At 37.1% G+C, this 17,132-nt stretch overlaps 1 protein-coding gene across 3 annotated transcripts in view; it reads right to left on the bottom strand.

Annotated features, from left to right (window-relative positions):
* The window catches only part of DGKH (diacylglycerol kinase eta), a 194,560-nt gene that overhangs the window by 81,596 nt on the left and 95,832 nt on the right, over positions 1-17,132 (bottom strand). For all 3 annotated transcript variants that reach the window (XM_012476780.3, XM_012476781.3, XM_064361779.1), the window contains 2 exons: positions 3,887-3,991; positions 3,483-3,615 (listed from right to left, as the gene is read on the bottom strand). In XM_012476780.3, the coding sequence (XP_012332203.2) occupies positions 3,483-3,615; positions 3,887-3,991 (238 nt within the window). The remainder of the gene's footprint in view (positions 1-3,482; positions 3,616-3,886; positions 3,992-17,132) is intronic.

Below are 17,132 nucleotides of genomic sequence, written 5' to 3'. Positions count from 1 at the left end.
AGATAAAGTTGATCCAGAGGAGCTGTAAAGTGCCAAGTATACCAATGAGACAGCCAGACATCATGGAAAATCAGTTGGTGAGGGTCACAAACACGGCGCTATCTTTGGAAAGTATTATGCTGAGATGACTAAATGATCAACTGTAGAAAGAAAAGATGATGAAGTGATATCGTCACTACAGGCTCCCCAGCCCTATTATCAAAAAAAAAAAAAAAAAAAAAAAACTTATAAAAGAGAATTGGAGGAAATAACTAGGAAAAAAAGCAGCACATATATGTAAAAACAACTACAGATATTTGAAAAATTAACCATGCTTATGAAAATCAGAACTCGACAATTATTAAATACATTTATCTCTCTAAGGAAATTATTCAAGTGTTACTGGACACTGATGGTATATCAGTTCCCAACTTTTTAGCTAAACAGTTAAAATTAGAGATCATTTCAGTGGAAACATAATAAGGCAAGTGTTGCTAAATTTAAATGCAAGGTATCTCCTTTTCATGTGATTTTCTGGATTTCGAAGTCACTCGTTAACAAATTTTGCATTACACACCATTCTCTTGAAAGTGTCTTACTTTTATATAAAACGAAAACAAAAGCTTCAGGTACTAACTAAGATGTCTTTAGCCAAATGTTCAAAATGCTTCATGTATAATGACTAGTCTATGTATAAATGGACAGTTAAACTGAGCAGGTTTATCCTTGAAAAATATTAGGCTAGGCCAGAACAGTGGCTCACGCCTGTAATCCCAACACTCTGAGAGGCCAAGGTGGGGGGATCACCTGAGGTCAGGAGTTTGAGACCAGCCAGGTCAACAAGGTGAAACACTATCTCTACTAAAAGTTAAAAAAATTAGTGGGTGCGATGGCACATGCCTGTAATCCCAGCTATTCGGGATTCTTATGAGGCATAAGAATTGCTTGAGCCATTGAGCCGAGATCATGCCACTGCACTCCAGCCTGGGCGACAGAGTAAGACTCTGTCTCAGAGAGAGAGAGAAAAAAAATTAGTCTATACACATTGGAAATGTTTTGTCTACCTTCTCTTTTGTGTACTTGGAAAAATTCTTTCCCTTCCACCATTTTTGTTAAAAATGTGTAACTCGAACACAGACTTCATAAAAATAATACTTCACTTGAGGCCACATGCAGTGGCTCACGCCTGTAATCCCAACACTTTGGGAAGTCGAGGTGGGATGATCAGGAGGTCAGGAGATCAAGACCATCCTGGCCAACATGATGAAACCCTGCCTCTACTAAAAATACAGAAATTACAAAATTGCTGGCATGAAGATTCATTTTATTGTGGAAATGAGGCTAGAAATGCTAGTAAAGGCTTCACACACTGGACGCTGAATTCTATGCTAATATAAAGTTATTCATAGTCACTGTTGAACAAATCTGCATCTCTTATAATATTTAAAGCCTCTTGATCTAATGTTTATCAAGCAAGCTGCTTATTCAGATTTTAGGGGGTTTTCAAAAGTATAAGTATGACTTTATGATAAAAATATCTAGAATAACCATATTCTCATACAACATAAAAAGGCAATTTTTTTTATATTTATAAAACCCTTGGGATTTTTTTAATCTTCTGCTACAGTTCTGAAAATACTAATAGGTAAGATACTGCAGATTTAAAAATTTTTACCAACAAAGGAAATGAATATTAACATATACTTGTCTAAAAAAAATTTTAAGCAGAAAATCGAGACTTTTTAAAAAAGTCCCGAAAATTACATTATTTATAGAAGAATATAACAAATTTATTTAAAGACTTTTAAGTTTCTTATTCTCACCAACTAATATAATTTTCATTTTTCTTTTAAAATGCTCAGAAAATATTCAGTAATTCCACTATTGACACAATTTTTAAATAAATATATTTAATAACGTATAACCCTCAAATCAGAAGGGTACCACAGAGTGTCTCAGATGTGGTGTCTTTTTAGCATTTTTGCAATAAAGATTTTAGTAAAATCTTTAAAATAATACCATATAATATTACAGACCTGGTAGGAGTTATTCAGCTTTACGTGAACCCTTTTAGAGTATTAAACTCATATAAAGGCCAATCACATCTCTTTGGAACCATTCTTTAAGTCTAAAAAGAAACATTTAATGCTTTCTCCAAATTTTCTCCTTCATGAATTTTAATGCATGAGGCCCATGATGCAAATTTCTAATTATCTACTTGATAAGTTTCTTATAAAACACAGTTACAAACTTCTTACAATTTATTTCACTAGAAAAGTAGTTTTATTGTATGTATTCTCTCATTTAGTTTTTATAGTGATTCTGTGAGGCATAAATGACTATTATCCCCATCTTAACGATGAGGAGAGGAAAGTCTAAGTGAGTTGAACCACTTTTCCTGGTTATAGTTTGGAATGATGGAAGTGGAAGAGGGTTTAACTGAAGAACTCTAGTCTTAACCACTATGCTATATCGTATTCAATAGTTGAAACAATGACATAGTGCAGATTTTATAGTTCAAAATCAATTAGGGCTGTGACTCTACTACTGCTTTATTACTTAATTATAAATAAGTGATATTCCAAATTACTTAAATGTTTGGATTCGAGAAAAAAGCTGGTATTATTAAATATAGTTTAAAAAGTAGTATACAACAGTATAATCACTGAAGTATGAAATAAATCTAAAGAAGTTATAAGTTTTCTGTTGGCAATTATTAAGGTATTTGCTGTTGGTGGTCACTGCTCTTATATTAACAATAACTCACAAATCTGTTCATGCCTCTAATCCCAGCACTTTGGGAGGCCAATGAGGGAGGACTGCTTGAGCCCAGGAGTTTGAGACCAGCCTGGGCAATATAGGGAGACCCTGTCTCTAGAAACTTACAAAAAAAAAAAGTTAGCCAGGTATGATGGTGTCTGTAGTCCCAGCTACTGGGGAAACTGAGGTAGGAGGATCGCTTGAGCCCAGGAGGCTGAAGCTGCAGAGAAACTTGATCATGCCACTGCACTCCAGGGTGGGTGACAGAGAGAGACCCTTTCTCAAAACAAAACAAAATAACAACAGCATAGGCCTTATTTTTAGAAAATTTTAAAGAAATTAGAAAGGATGATATCTATTTGGATTAAACAAATGAAATGAAAGAAAACAATATTTAAAACAATGCAATATAATTAACAATCAGAAATTCTGCCAAAGAGTAAATTCTGTCCTCACAGAAAGTTTTGCTCTCCATAATCAACCAGAATAAAAAATACCAGAATGATTATTACAAGGTCCAGAGATTTTTTTTTAGATAGTAGTTCCTAGTTTCTCAAGGGTAAAATGCTATATTTTGATTTATGTGTCCTTTAAATGACTATGTTATTTTTTTCCTGAGCAAAAGTATTTCCCAAGCTAGTCCTATATGTGGAGAGCTCAATTTTAAGCTACAATAAAACCAGTGCCAGCATGTCTACAGTACGGTCACTTCTGGGAGAAACACATGCTAGGTGCTATAGTACCTTCGCAGGACAGGCCGTGGGAGGTGACTCCAGAAAGACTTTCTCTGCACACGTTACAGAAGGTGGGTCGGGCATGGGAGCAGGCGTACCAGTTGTGCATCCCTGAGAAATGTTCCACATTAAACTGGGCCACCTGGAAATGAGATGTGAGGACAGATCTGCCAAACCAGCAAACAAGGCTACAAATGCTGAACTGTTTGGAACGCATATAGTTACAGTCAGATTTTCAAATCTATCACTTTTAAAACCAAAGCACTTCACTTTAAGCTAAGAATTTCAAAATCTGGTTTAAACAAGCTGCTGAATAAGTTTACACATACTTATGTTTGCACAGTAGAGCTCTAGCCCTTCGGTTAACATTTATTCTCTAAGAACATGAGACGAAAGAAAAGATGCTATTTTACCTCATAAGGTTCTCTGGTCTGTACAGACTTCAGTGAGCTGATCCAATCTTCCATCTCCTTTCTGTTCTCAGCACACAGCATTAGCCTTCTGAATGGAGTGATGATCTGAAAGGGATAATCCAATCTAATGATTGTTAACACCCAAAGAGAAAGATTGTCACAAAACCTAACATATTCTGAGGTAATTCCATTTCTAACCTAAGCCTTTATTTCTTATGCTTTTGTCCTCGGTATATAGAAATAATGTGGTCTAGGAAATAAAAAGCCTAAGGAGTTTTTCTGTCTTTGATCCTTTTGCTACTGACTTGGGATCTTTAGTTCTTTTTTCTAAGGCTATGAACCCAAATAAACAATGCATTCTTATTCTATAGAATATATCTTGAAAACTGATTTTAAATATACTTCAAAATGATTCATAGTAAGCTTAGCAGGAATACATAGTTTTCAATATGGCAAATATTTTTAAATTAAAAATCAAAGGAATGCAATTACTAAATCATTTCCTAATTTGTTTTTTTTTAATAAAGATGGGGTTTCACCATGTTGGCCAGGATGGCCTCGACCTCAATCTCTTGACCTAGTGATCTGCCCACCTGGGCCTCCCAAAATGCTGGGATTACAGGCGTGAGCCACCACACCTGACCACCTAATTGACTTATTACCATATCAAGAATATTCTGTTAATATTCAAATACATTGAGTTTACATATCATTTCTACTGCCTGTTTTAATGATTTGTGAAGATTCTTCCCCCATTGTGTAGAACTCTACTGTACTACTATTTAGTGAGAGCAGGGACGAAGAATTACCATAAACATCCTTTTGTTAATTGCAACTTTCACCTTTTCTCATGTCATTAAAAAGGCAACTTAATTACATTAAGGACCTTAAAGCAAGTGGACTGAAAACTTCACACTGTCACAGCACCAAAGTGCTTCAAAGTAAGATTCCAAAATGACTTGAAAGAAGCCCCTATTTATTTGTAAATACAATATTCTGGTTGTAATCTTGAAGTTATTAAATCCTACCCATTTACTGTCAAGAAGAGATCATTTATTTACTCGCAGAACAAGAGTAAAACGTTGCATTCGTACCTAGAAACTATTTCCAAAGAATAAAGCATATATCTATTTATATAGCAAATAAGAATTTTTCTCGTTAAAAGCCTCTTGATCACATGATAAGTCTAAACATCACATTGCCTTATAGAGCAGATTTCACAAGTAATGAAAAAGCAATAATCATCTAAAACAAAGAAAAAGAAGGAATCCTTCCCAAAAGGAGTAAACTGGTAAAAGCCTAAACCATTGCTATGAATCTTAAAAAATAAGTCCATTATTCAAAACAATAGAGAGATTAATCCAGTCTTAGCTACTCACGAGTCACTGCCGCCTCTCATTTGTCATGGGTTTAGGCTACAGAACCCAGAAGCTTTGAATACATCTGACAGGCACTCACCCTTAAATACAGCCAGCCAAAAGTCACATGGAAGAGGAGCACCAATCAGTCAGCTCTGGATATTTGTTAATTGCATATGAAATTGAAGAGAACCTCACTTTTGCATTTTCTTGTTTTCCACGACCCTCTTTGGATAAAGCTTATTAACAGTTGGTCACTTCTCTTCCTGAATAAATAGTTAATGCAAAGAACAATGCCTCTCATTACTTAGGAGCCAAATGGATGCTTTATTGCTTCAAAATGTTTTTCTACGACAGCTCATGAGATGCAGCAGAGAGGTACCATTAAATCATAATATACTCCTGGCTCTAATGACTGACACAGCATTTCACAGTCTCCAAGTTTCACTGGACTCGCTGATGTTTTCTGAATAAATATTGTCTCTAGCATTTATTGTATTTGTTTTTTGCTACCTTATATGATGTAACTCGAAGGATTCCCTCTCCTTCCCTCATATGAGATAAAGTATCATGAGACAAGCATTATTCAGACAAATAAACCAGGTTTGCTATTTTGTTCTTTAACTGTGTTCTTTGCTGAATTCTAAGTAAAGCATGATGACTAATGCTTTTAACTGTCTTTAGTGCCTTTACATTAAATGTCTGTAAAGTCATTATGAATTCAACAAAAAGGGGAGAAAGGATAAAGAACAGCTTCTAATTTTTCTTTGTATACTTGGAATTACAAAAATGCCTCGATTCTAAATTATTTCAGCAATATAATCATGTGTGTTTATATACTAATAAAGTAAAATGCATACATTTGCAATTTCTCCTTTTCAATAAAAACTTCTTTTAAAGTGAACCATAATGAGCAAGGAAAGATCACAGCACATTTAATACAGTTACATTTTTCAAAGGCAAAATTCTTCTGATTTATAGGCCTTGTGATTAAGAAATCTACTGATTATAAAGTGACATTATAAGAAGTCAATATGAAAAAGAAATCATACTGGATTTGTGACTTCAGTGCCAAAAATACCTCAGTGAGCAGTCCAGAGTTGTCTGGGCTCACTAGACGAGCCTGGCTTACTAACAAACCCTTAACGCCTCCCAGATGGACATTTTCCTTCCTGGGGTAATCCCTCAGCAGTGCTTCAATGTTCTAGTCCCCTCCCACCTTTTATGTAAATTCTTCCTCATCCCAGACCTTCCTCAGAAAGGACGGGACAGACACAGCTGTTGACTGACAGGCTCTGGTTATCCCTAGCTGAAATGCATTATACTGCAGCAGCTTCTCATCAAAATCTTTATTAGAGCATACCCGGGAGGAGCAAACTCCAAAATGTATTTAGTTCTTATTTTGAGAATAAGATGTCCTACAAGCAAGTAAGATAGGGGAGGTGGAAGGATAGAACGCAATCCCTCTACCATACTCGGGCGAGGGGTTATTCACCAGTGAAAACCAGGCCTGGTGAGGAGGACAGGTCCAGAACATTTCTGAAACTAGAAGATGTTTTAATTTTTCTAGAAGAGCTGAAGCTCACCTATCCTAAAATACCTCCTAGTCCTTGTCCTTATCTCAACCTCACTCTGTCCCTTCCTACCCCCATCATATTCACCAATCATTTTTTTTCAGACAGACCTGAACTTAAGTAATTTTTTCAAACTATAACCACCATCCCCACCTCGGATTCTAGGGTACATCTGCCTGTCTGTTCATCCATTCAAGAATGTATTGAGCATGTACTACAGGCCAGGACCCAGGGATAAAAACCACGTGGGCTTTGCCTTAAAGAGGCTACAAGGAAGACAAGAAGTAAACCAAGGACTTACTTGCCTAAAAAAGTACTACAGAAGATGGGGCCCAAAGGACAGACATCTAAATCAGTTCCCTAAGTGCTAACTCAAATAAAATACAAACTCTCCATTAACAGAAATATTGCCCCACTTTGGGAGTTACTGGCCTATAAGGATTGATCCAACGACACCATTATGTAAGAGTCAAAAATTTCTCAGTCTGGCAATGCATATAAATACATAAAACAGGCATAAAACAATTTTGCATTAAATATAAAAATCTATAGAAGAATAATATTGTAGGTAAGATGTCAAATCTATAAATGTGCACAGGGCAAAAAAATATATACATAGCTAAACACTACACTGCTACCTTTCAGTGAAAGGATGACAGGTAATTTTAATCATAACTTTTTTTGGCTGTGGTTTTGTTTTGTTTTTTGAGATAGGGTCTTGCTTTGCTGCCCAGGCTAGAGTACAGTGGCTCAATCACAGCTCATTGCAGCCTCAACCTCCTGTGCTCACGTGATCCTCCTACCTCAGCCTCCTGAGTAGCTGGGACCACAGGTATGTGCCACCTCATGCAGCTAATTTAATTTTAGTTTTGTAGAGATGGGGTCTGCCTATGTTGCCCAGGCTGGTCTCGATCTCCTGACTTCAAGCCATCCTCTAACCTCAGCCTCCCAAAGTGCTGGGATCACAGGTGTAAACCACCATGCCCAGCCTTTTTGTAGTTTCTAAAGCAAATATGCACTACTTCTGTAATAAAAACATTACTTTTTTACTAAAAGAAAGATGACAATTTAGAATTTAAAAATTTGCATTGTTCCTATTCCTCAAACTCTGCTGTACATTAGAATCATCTGGGGTTTTTAAAAATCTCCATGTCCAGGCTATACTCCGTGAACACAGAACACCTGAGGGTGAGACCCCAGTATTTTGGGGGGCTGGGTGTGGTGGCTCATGCCTGTAATCCCAGCACTTTGGGAGGCCAAGGCAGGGGGATCAGTTGAGATGAGAAGTTCAAGGCCCAGTATTTTTCTGAAAATTCTCAGGTAATTCCAAAGTGTGGTCAAGATTGAGACGTAGTGTCTAAAGACATTTTATTGTTCCCCACAACAATGTTATAACTTAATGAAAGAAGTTTCCAAAGAGAAGTGAATTAGAGGGAGCTGTTAATTCTCAACTGGAAATCACTAACATAAAAGCACAATCTAACTCTGTCTCTAAAGTTTGGAGTCAGCCCGGGTGCGGTGGCTCACCCCTGTAATCCCAGCACTTTGGGAGGCTGAGGTGGGCAGACTGCCTGAGTCAGGAGTTTGAGACCAGCCTAGCCAATATGGTGAAACCCAATCTCTACTAAATATACATATAAATTAGCTAGGCATGGTGGCGCATGCTTGTAGTCTCAGCTACTCGAGAAGCTGGGCCAGGAGAATCGCATGAACCTGGGAGGCAGAGCCTGCAGTAAGCTGAGATTGTGCCACTGCACTCCAGCCTGGGCAACAGAGCAAGACTCTCTCAAAAAAAAAAACAAAAAAACTTTGCAGTCAGACTGACCCAGCCTGTTGATCCCAACAACATCCCTTCCTACCCATCTCGCTGTGGACACATTTCCTGAGCTCCCTGAGCCTGTCTGTCCTCTGCTAACAAGGGATAGAGCAGTAACTCAGAGCTCTGCAGCATCAGGTGTGGATCCATGAGATAACCCAGGTAAAACATTTAGTATAGTCTCTGCCACGCTGTCAACCTCAGTAAATGTTAGCATCACAATTCTTCTTAGCAGTCAAAGAAATCACATACACATTTACAGATTTCTTCTTCTGTGTATATTTTTTGAGTAAGTGTGGTCCAAGATGAAAGTCAAATGAAAAGTCAAAAACGGAGTCATGGAGACATGTGTCAACAAAATAGTCACTGACTAGGATGGGAATGATAATGACCAATTGACCTTAGAAAATATTAGGAAAATATCAACCAACAAATTGGGAAAAAATGGACCCTCCTTAATTGCATTTGCATCTAACCTTGCCCAAAGTGGAAGTATAAAATGGCAAAATGTTTATTAAAATGAAGAATATCAGAATCTGTATGTCACTGAAAGAATTCAGCATGGTATCTCTAGTAAGTATCACATGTAAACTATTTAAGATAGCCAGCTACTCATTTTAACTCAGATTTTTTATTCTGCAGTGATGGAAATTCTGCAAACTTCTCTGGTCATATTAAATGTCCAACAACATTTTCTGTTAGGAAATTCTTATTTCTTTACAACAGATTGATCCCATCTGCTCTATTGCAGGCTTACCGTTGTATTGTTAGTGATTAATCCTGAACTGCTTTTATTAAAATAAAAATTCATATGCAGTGTGAAGTCTTTCTGGGAAAGCAGGACAAGCAAATATTTTTATGGTGCTATACCAATTTTTATTGTCTGTATGATTATAATTTGAAGTTTATTATAGTCCAACCAGAAATAATTGTGTCTTTTTATTTTTGGTTTTAGAGATAAAGTCTCACCCTGTCGCCCAGGCTGGACTGTAGTGACACAATCAAAGCTCACTGTAGCCTTCAACTCCTGTGCTGAAGTGATCCTCCCGCCTCAGTCTCCCAAGTAGATAAGACTACAGGCGTGTACCACCATGCCCAGCTAATTCTTTTATATTTTGTATTATGTGCCTTCTTAACACTAGGCTTTGCTATACCTGAAGTTGCCAACTGCTCAGGCTTTATATAACTCTTCCATCTTTCCTCATGAAATCTATTTCCAACTCTTTAATTATGTATGTTGCTTTTTTACATTCTTTTATGGAATGAAATAATTCACTTTGGAAACTTAAATGTGCCAAACTGCAAAGTAGTCGTGCATCTGAGCAATTTTTTTTTTTTTTTTTTTTTTTTGAGACAGAGTCTCCCTCTGTTGCCCAGGCTGGAGTGCCTTGGCAGGATCTCACCTCACTGAACCCTCCACTTTTTGGATTCAAGCGATTCTCCTGCCTCAGCTTCCCAAGTAGTTGGGACTACAGGCATGCCACCACGTCCAGCTAATTTTTTGTATTGTAGTAGAGACGGGGTTTCACCATGTTGCCTGGGCTGGTCTCAAACTCCTGAGCTCAGGCAATCTGCCCGCCTTGGCCTCCCAAAGTGCTAGGATTACAGGTGTGAACCACTGCGCCCGGCCCTGAAGGAATTATTCTGAGAGCAGAGTTACTCTCATATTTTAAAGAGTAAACTGGAAACCTCTACTTCCAAGAGCACAGGTCTGCAATTGCACATGTACAGCTGAACCAAAATGAGGTGGGGTGTTTTTTTTGTTTTTTTTTTTTAATTACTTAACCAACTCCAAAGCAGACTTGCTGAATCAAAATCTTGGTTTGTGGTGAGGTGTGGATAGTTTCAGATGTAGTTTGGCAAAGCTACACAGGTGATTCTGATGCACACCCCTGTTTATCAACCACGAAGGAGAGTGGAAGTATCCAATTTGCCTATTTGTAAAGGTGGGGTCGGGTATAAGTAATGTCAAGAAAGTGCTCTTAATCTTTATGGATCTCTTTCTTTTTAGCACCCTTCTACTCCCAAATTCTCAGTGTTCTCATCTGCCCTCAATAGGATTCCTTTTGGGGGATCGGTCTGAAAGAGTCTTTCATCTATGGCATCCCATGTAATATAACAGAGGCCATAAAATTATGATTTCTGATGTTTTTCTTTGTCCATTCTGTTTAACCCCTGAATTACTGTTTCATTTAAAAAAGAATAAGGCTAAAATTCACCATAATTAGAGGGGAACAGTATATGCACCATAATCCTATTTTCTTCAGTTGACCACTACATACTCTTATATGAACCCAGTGGTTCCCTGGAGGCATTTTGAGTTTGCAAGTCACAAAGTCTCTTCCAACTCCTTTGTTTTCTGGGATCAATCCTTCTCCCTTTTATGATCCAGTTGTGTCAAGCCCCATCTGTTTTCTAATATGACAACTACTTACCTAAAAAGCAATTTTTCCGAGGTGTTAACAGATGATAAAGGTTTAATGCATATTTTCTCCCAAGGGTGCTTGAATTTTAATGGAAGACTAAGTAAAGTAAAATGTCACAACAAATGCACTTCTGGCACCATGACCAAAAAAGTGCCATTGGTATTTTTAACAGATAGTATCATTTTAATCAACAGAATAACAGCATTTCAGATTAACAAGAGGCCTTATCATGCTGGTGCAATACCATAAATGTTCATTTTATAGATGTGAACACTATGGAATCTGCATTAAGTGCTCAAAAATTCTTGAAAGATGTTAGTTCCATGGAATCCCAGAATGCAAATTCTGTAATATCTAAAATGATGTAAAATAAGTTATAAAGATGTAATGGACTAATGATAGGACTAAAGCTGACAGGCAATTCACACACATTATTATTAATCTACAGCTGAAATTTATAAATTCTGCTATGCAGGCAACGCACTATGTAAGCAGGATCCTAAATCATATTATGTGGTAGTTAAACTAAGGTCTTCCCTATTCCCTTTCAGAATGATCTAAAAATCTTTTCAGATGTCTGCTCAGAACCATGTTTAGATTTATATACAGACACACATTCTCTCTACTGATAGTCAAAGATCTTTGAGAGTCATTTTACACTTTCAGTTTTGGCTGACTGACATCATTCTAACTGATCATTTGGCAGAATAACAACTTGAAGATCTTAGGGTATCAGTGATGTATTTTGAAGGTATCAAACTTTGAAACATCCCCGAAGGTATTCAAAATAAAGAGGGTGTCATTTATCATGAACCAGAAAAAATCAGCACCAGTACTGCTTATGTATCTCTCTAACAAGCTATGTATCTTTTGGATGTGATATTTATTTCAAAAATCAAGCTACAAATCTCAAGAAATTACCTATACATTAACACACTTAATCGACTGAGAATTCTGGAGCATAGATATGAAATAAACTCACTGTGACAAGATTCTACAAAACATTACAAGTACTAAAAAACAAATTCTAATGGAAAATTACAATTATTCTGAGAAATCAATGAATCAGAGAGAAGATAAAGACCTCCGGACAAGAGCAGAGTGTCTTTGCCAAGAGTGTCTTTCTCCTTTTCTATAGGAATACTTGACTACTGACTTACGGAGAAAAAAAAAGGCAGTATCTCATGGATCCTTCAATTATCCATGCAAATTAAGTATGAGCTAATTTTACTACAACATATTGAAGAGAAGAAACAAATATAGACACTAAATGAGTTGTCCACAGTTAACACATTTCTTATATGAGTTAAAAGTAATAGCGTAATAGAGCAAGAAAAATTAAAGATATTATTTCTTCATTATACAATTACTGAACTGCATAACTATGCTTAATTTAGTAAATCTTTCCCTTTCACAGCTTCTGCTTACCCAAGCAGCATCAGAGAAGATGGAAAAGAGGGAGAGTTGAAATCTGGCAACCACATTTTAGGGACGCCTACTAAAGAATGAGGGGTTAAGTGCAATGATGTGAAAAATTTGTTTTAAAACACTTTAGTTAAAAATAGGAAAGAGAAAACAGATGAAGCAAGCAGGACAAGATCTAGATTATGCTAGGAGCTGGGCAATGGGGATGTGGGGTCATTATCCAGTTATCCTGAGTTTGTATACATTTGAAATTTTTGTAATTAAAAAAAAAGTACCTGATACTTGATAACTCCATGTAAATCTCCAAGGAACTAAGAAGATGAGGGACCTGGATGTCTTAGCCTCCTTATATACACACTGATCCCATTCAGCTCTTGGCCCTGGGCTCACCTGGCAGATCACATCCACCAGGACCTGTCTCTGACCTCCCACCCCCTCCACCGTGGCAAACTCAAATTCCATGAGTAATGTGGCTCCCTCCCTCAAATGACCTAAAATGACCACAGAAGCTAATGAATTAAGACTTCCGATCACTGATCGAGATGAGTGGGATGAACTAAGCTAAATAGAGCTATCCAATCTTACTTTCATAATTCTTGGACCTCAGTGACTCTGCTTAAGTTTAGATCAGTTTGATTCCCTAAGCAAAAATCTACTTCTTGAGTGAGAAATCATGGCATCATAACAATGTCATTTTCCATGTTAATTTGACTTCCTTCTATAACCTAATCTTATTGCCTTAAAGTATAAAAAGTATAAAATGAAACATAAATTCATACCTATTTCCATAAAAAAAAGGACCCACATATTTTAATGCTGTCAGTACCAATATTCTCACTGCATACACAGAATTTCCACAGGATCTTAAATTCTAAAAAGCAACCCTTTTCTTTATCTAAATTTAAAAATCCAAAGTACTACAAAATCAAAATTATCGTGAAAAGCATTTAATAAAACATTACACTTTAACAAAATAAAGACAGGTAAGGCAACAGAAGCCAAACAATTTTTCAAATTAGCACTGAATTTACTATAGAATTTATATAGTCTTAGAATCTATACAAAGATTTCAAAGGAAAGCAATCTATTTAACATCTTTCTGGGGTTATCATGTTGATATGGTCAGGAGGCAGGGAAATACTGGGTAGAAGAGGGCAGTTCCCCAGCAAAGGTCCTACTCTAAAGCCTGGAAACCATGGCCCTAAATGAGTACGGTTACCCCTGTTTTCCCATTTGAATGTTGCTTTTACCAAAAACACTCTGGTCTACCACACACCCGCATCCTGTACCCATAAAAAACCCAAACTTGGACAGGTGTGGTGGCTCACACCTGTAATCCCAGCACTTCGGGAGGCCAAAGCAGGTGGATCACAAGGTCAGGAGCTCAAGACCAGCCTAGCCAACATGGTGAAACCCCATCTCTACTAAAGATACAAAAAATCAGCTGGACGTAGTGGTGTGCACCTGTAATCCCAGCTACTCAGGAGGCTGTGACAGGACAATTGCTTGAACCCAGGAGGCGCAGGTTGCAGTGAGCCAAGATTGAGCCATTGCACTCTAGCCTGGGAGACAGGGCAAGACTCTATCTCAAAAAACAAAACAAAACAAAAACCCAAACTCCACTGGCAGAGAAGCAGAGCAGCACAACAGAGAAGTGGAGAAGAGAAGAAGCATCTGAACATCAAAGAGGCAGCTGGCCACTCGGAAAGGAGTTTGGGCAGGATGGGAAGATCATCTTCCCACTCCATCCCCTTTCCAGTTCCCCATCCCACTGAGAGCCACCTCCGTCACTCAATAAAAACCTCTACATTCACCATCCTTCAAGTCCATGTGACCTGATTCTTCCTGGATGCCAGACAAGGACCCGGGTACCAAGAGGGCAGGGTGTAAAAAACTGTCACCCTGACTCTCCACTGAGCTGGTTAACACTTAGCCGTCTATAAACAGCAACTGCTAAAAGAACATTAGTTGTAACACACCCCTAGATGCTACCATGGGGCTGGAAGCTAAAAGCACTCACCCTGCCCCAGCACCTACTTGCCCACATGCTCCCCCTCCCACAAGGGGTTTAAACTTGGCCAAGCAAAATGAGCCACCCCTCCCAACCCTGTCATTAAGTCCCGCAGAGGGGTTGAGGGAACTGTCCTGTCTTAATGTCTTTAAGCCTGTATTTCAGAGTCAAGGTTCTGTTACTTCACAGAAAACTCTGATTCACCAGAGCAACAAAAATAGAAGGAGATAGTGAAACCATCGAGAGTAAAGAGGTCCCTGTGCAGCTGTGCCCTCCTGCCCTGCCTTCCCTGGGAAAAGAACATGACAAAGGACCTGGCCCTGAGGAATCACCAAGAAAGGCTTTATGTGTTACTTGTTGGGGTATCTTATTATGTGATTTATATATAGATGTGTGTGTGTGTATACACACATATATAATCATATGTTCAATAATAAATCGCCATTTCTTTTGAAGACTATTGGTCAAAGCTAGAAGTTAATTTCTTAGAATTCAAACAAATTATAGTTATTGTTTAGTCAATCCACATTGTACTAGTTTCCTATTGCTGTTGTAACAAATTATCACAATTTTAGTGGCTTAAAACAACACAAATGTACTCCCTTATAGTTGTAAATTTCAGAAGTTTAAAATCAAGGTGTTGACAACAACAAACAACCCCATTAAAAAGTGGGCAAAGAACAGGAACAGACATTTTTCAAAAGACATACAAATGGCCAAGAAGCATATAAAAAAATGCTCAACATCACTCATCATGAGAGAAATGCAAACTAAAACCACAATGAGACACCATCTTACAGCAGTCAGAATGGCTATTACAAAAAAGTGAAAAAACAACAGGTATTAGCAAGAATGTGGAGCAAAGGGAATGCTTATACATTGTTGGTGTGAATGTAAATTAGTACAACATCTATTGAAAACAGTGTAGAGATTTATCAAAGAACTAAAAATTGCACTACCATTTGATGCAGCAATCCCACTACTGGGTATCTACCTAAAGGAAAAGAAATCATTATATAAAAAAGATACCTGCACTCGTATGCTTATTGCAGCACTATTAACAATAGCAAAGATAGGGAATCAACCTAAATTTCCATTAACCTAAGTATCCAGTATCCATCAACAGATGATTGTAGAAAGAAAATGTGGTGTGTGTATATATATATTCACTCCATGGTCTATATAAATAAGACCATGGAACACTACTCAGCCATAAAAAAGAATAAAATCATGTCTTCTGCAGAAAAATGAATGGAACTAGAGGCCATTAATCTTAAGTGAAATAACTCAGAAGCAGGAGTACCACATGTTCTCACTTATATGTGGGACTTAAATAATGTGTACACATGGAGATAGTGTGGAATAATGGACACTGGAGACTCAAAAGGGTGGAAGCGGTGTGAGAGATGAGAAATTACTTAATTTGTACAATGTGCACTGTTCAGATGATGGTTACACTAAAAGCCCAGACTTCACCACTATGCAATATATCTATGTAACAAAACTGCTCTTATACCCTCTAAATCTATTTTTTAAAATGAATAAAATAAAATAAAGATGTTGGGAGGGCTCCATTCCTTCCAGAGACTCTAGGCTCCAGGGGAGAATCCATGTTTTTGCTGGCATCTCTTCAACCTCTTGCCTCCACAGTCACATCTTCCCTGACTCTCTGACTCCTCTTCCCTCTTATTTCACTGGGCCCACCTAGATAATCCAGGAGCATCTCATATGAAGATCACATGACCACAATTACAAAATTCCTTTGGCCAGGTAATATGCATTCATAGGGATTAGGATGTGAACATCTTTGGGGGTCCATTATTTAGCCTACCATACCCATAAACAAACAATACTTAATTATAAATTTTGATATAGTAATAATGAACTGGTAAATCAATAACACCTGAAATCTATTTTCTTATTATATTTGTAATTTCAATAATATCAGTTAATATCTATGGATACAAACAACTTTTTTCCAAAGGAACTAATAATTAAGTTCATTAAAAATAGGACACTTATGGGGCTCTGATTTTGATAAACAGAAGGATTATTTCTGCAGCATCTTACATTTTCAAAGTGCTTTGCCATCAATATGATCACATTCACTATCTCATTTAATCTTCCATATAACTTGTCTATATAAGAGGTAAAAAGAAATGTAACTTTTTTTGAAGTCACAGAGGCAGAAGATATCATCAGGTCTTTCAGCTTTAAATCACAACCTCTTTCTCCTGTTATACCAGCCAAATAGGGCCTATTTCTCAAGCTCCTTCACGTGGTCCATAGAACCCTGCCTAGGGCACAATCCATTTTGCTATATTTTATTATATGAAGCTCTAAGATTGCAAATGTCATCAAAAATAGAAAAATCAACAGAAATAGAATGGTTAAGATACAGAAAGTTTCAGATTACTAATAACAAAATTATTTTTCCTATCATAATTTTCAAAATAATTAAGCATAATTTCATTTAGCTATGTAATAAATAGCTATGTCTTATTACTAAAATTGGTTTTAAAAATCTAAAAAATCTTAGTACTCTAAGACCAGACTAAAATCAATTAATATTAGACTGCCAATATAAAGCGAGCATATTTCATTCACAACTATCAAAGGTAAATAAAAGAATTCAA

This window comes from Aotus nancymaae, unplaced genomic scaffold, assembly GCF_030222135.1.
Source record: "Aotus nancymaae isolate 86718 unplaced genomic scaffold, 86718_ANA_hifiasm-v0.15.2.pri h1tg000043l, whole genome shotgun sequence".
Classification (NCBI taxonomy): domain Eukaryota; kingdom Metazoa; phylum Chordata; class Mammalia; order Primates; family Aotidae; genus Aotus; species Aotus nancymaae.
This window is presented reverse-complemented; position numbering and strand designations above follow the sequence as displayed.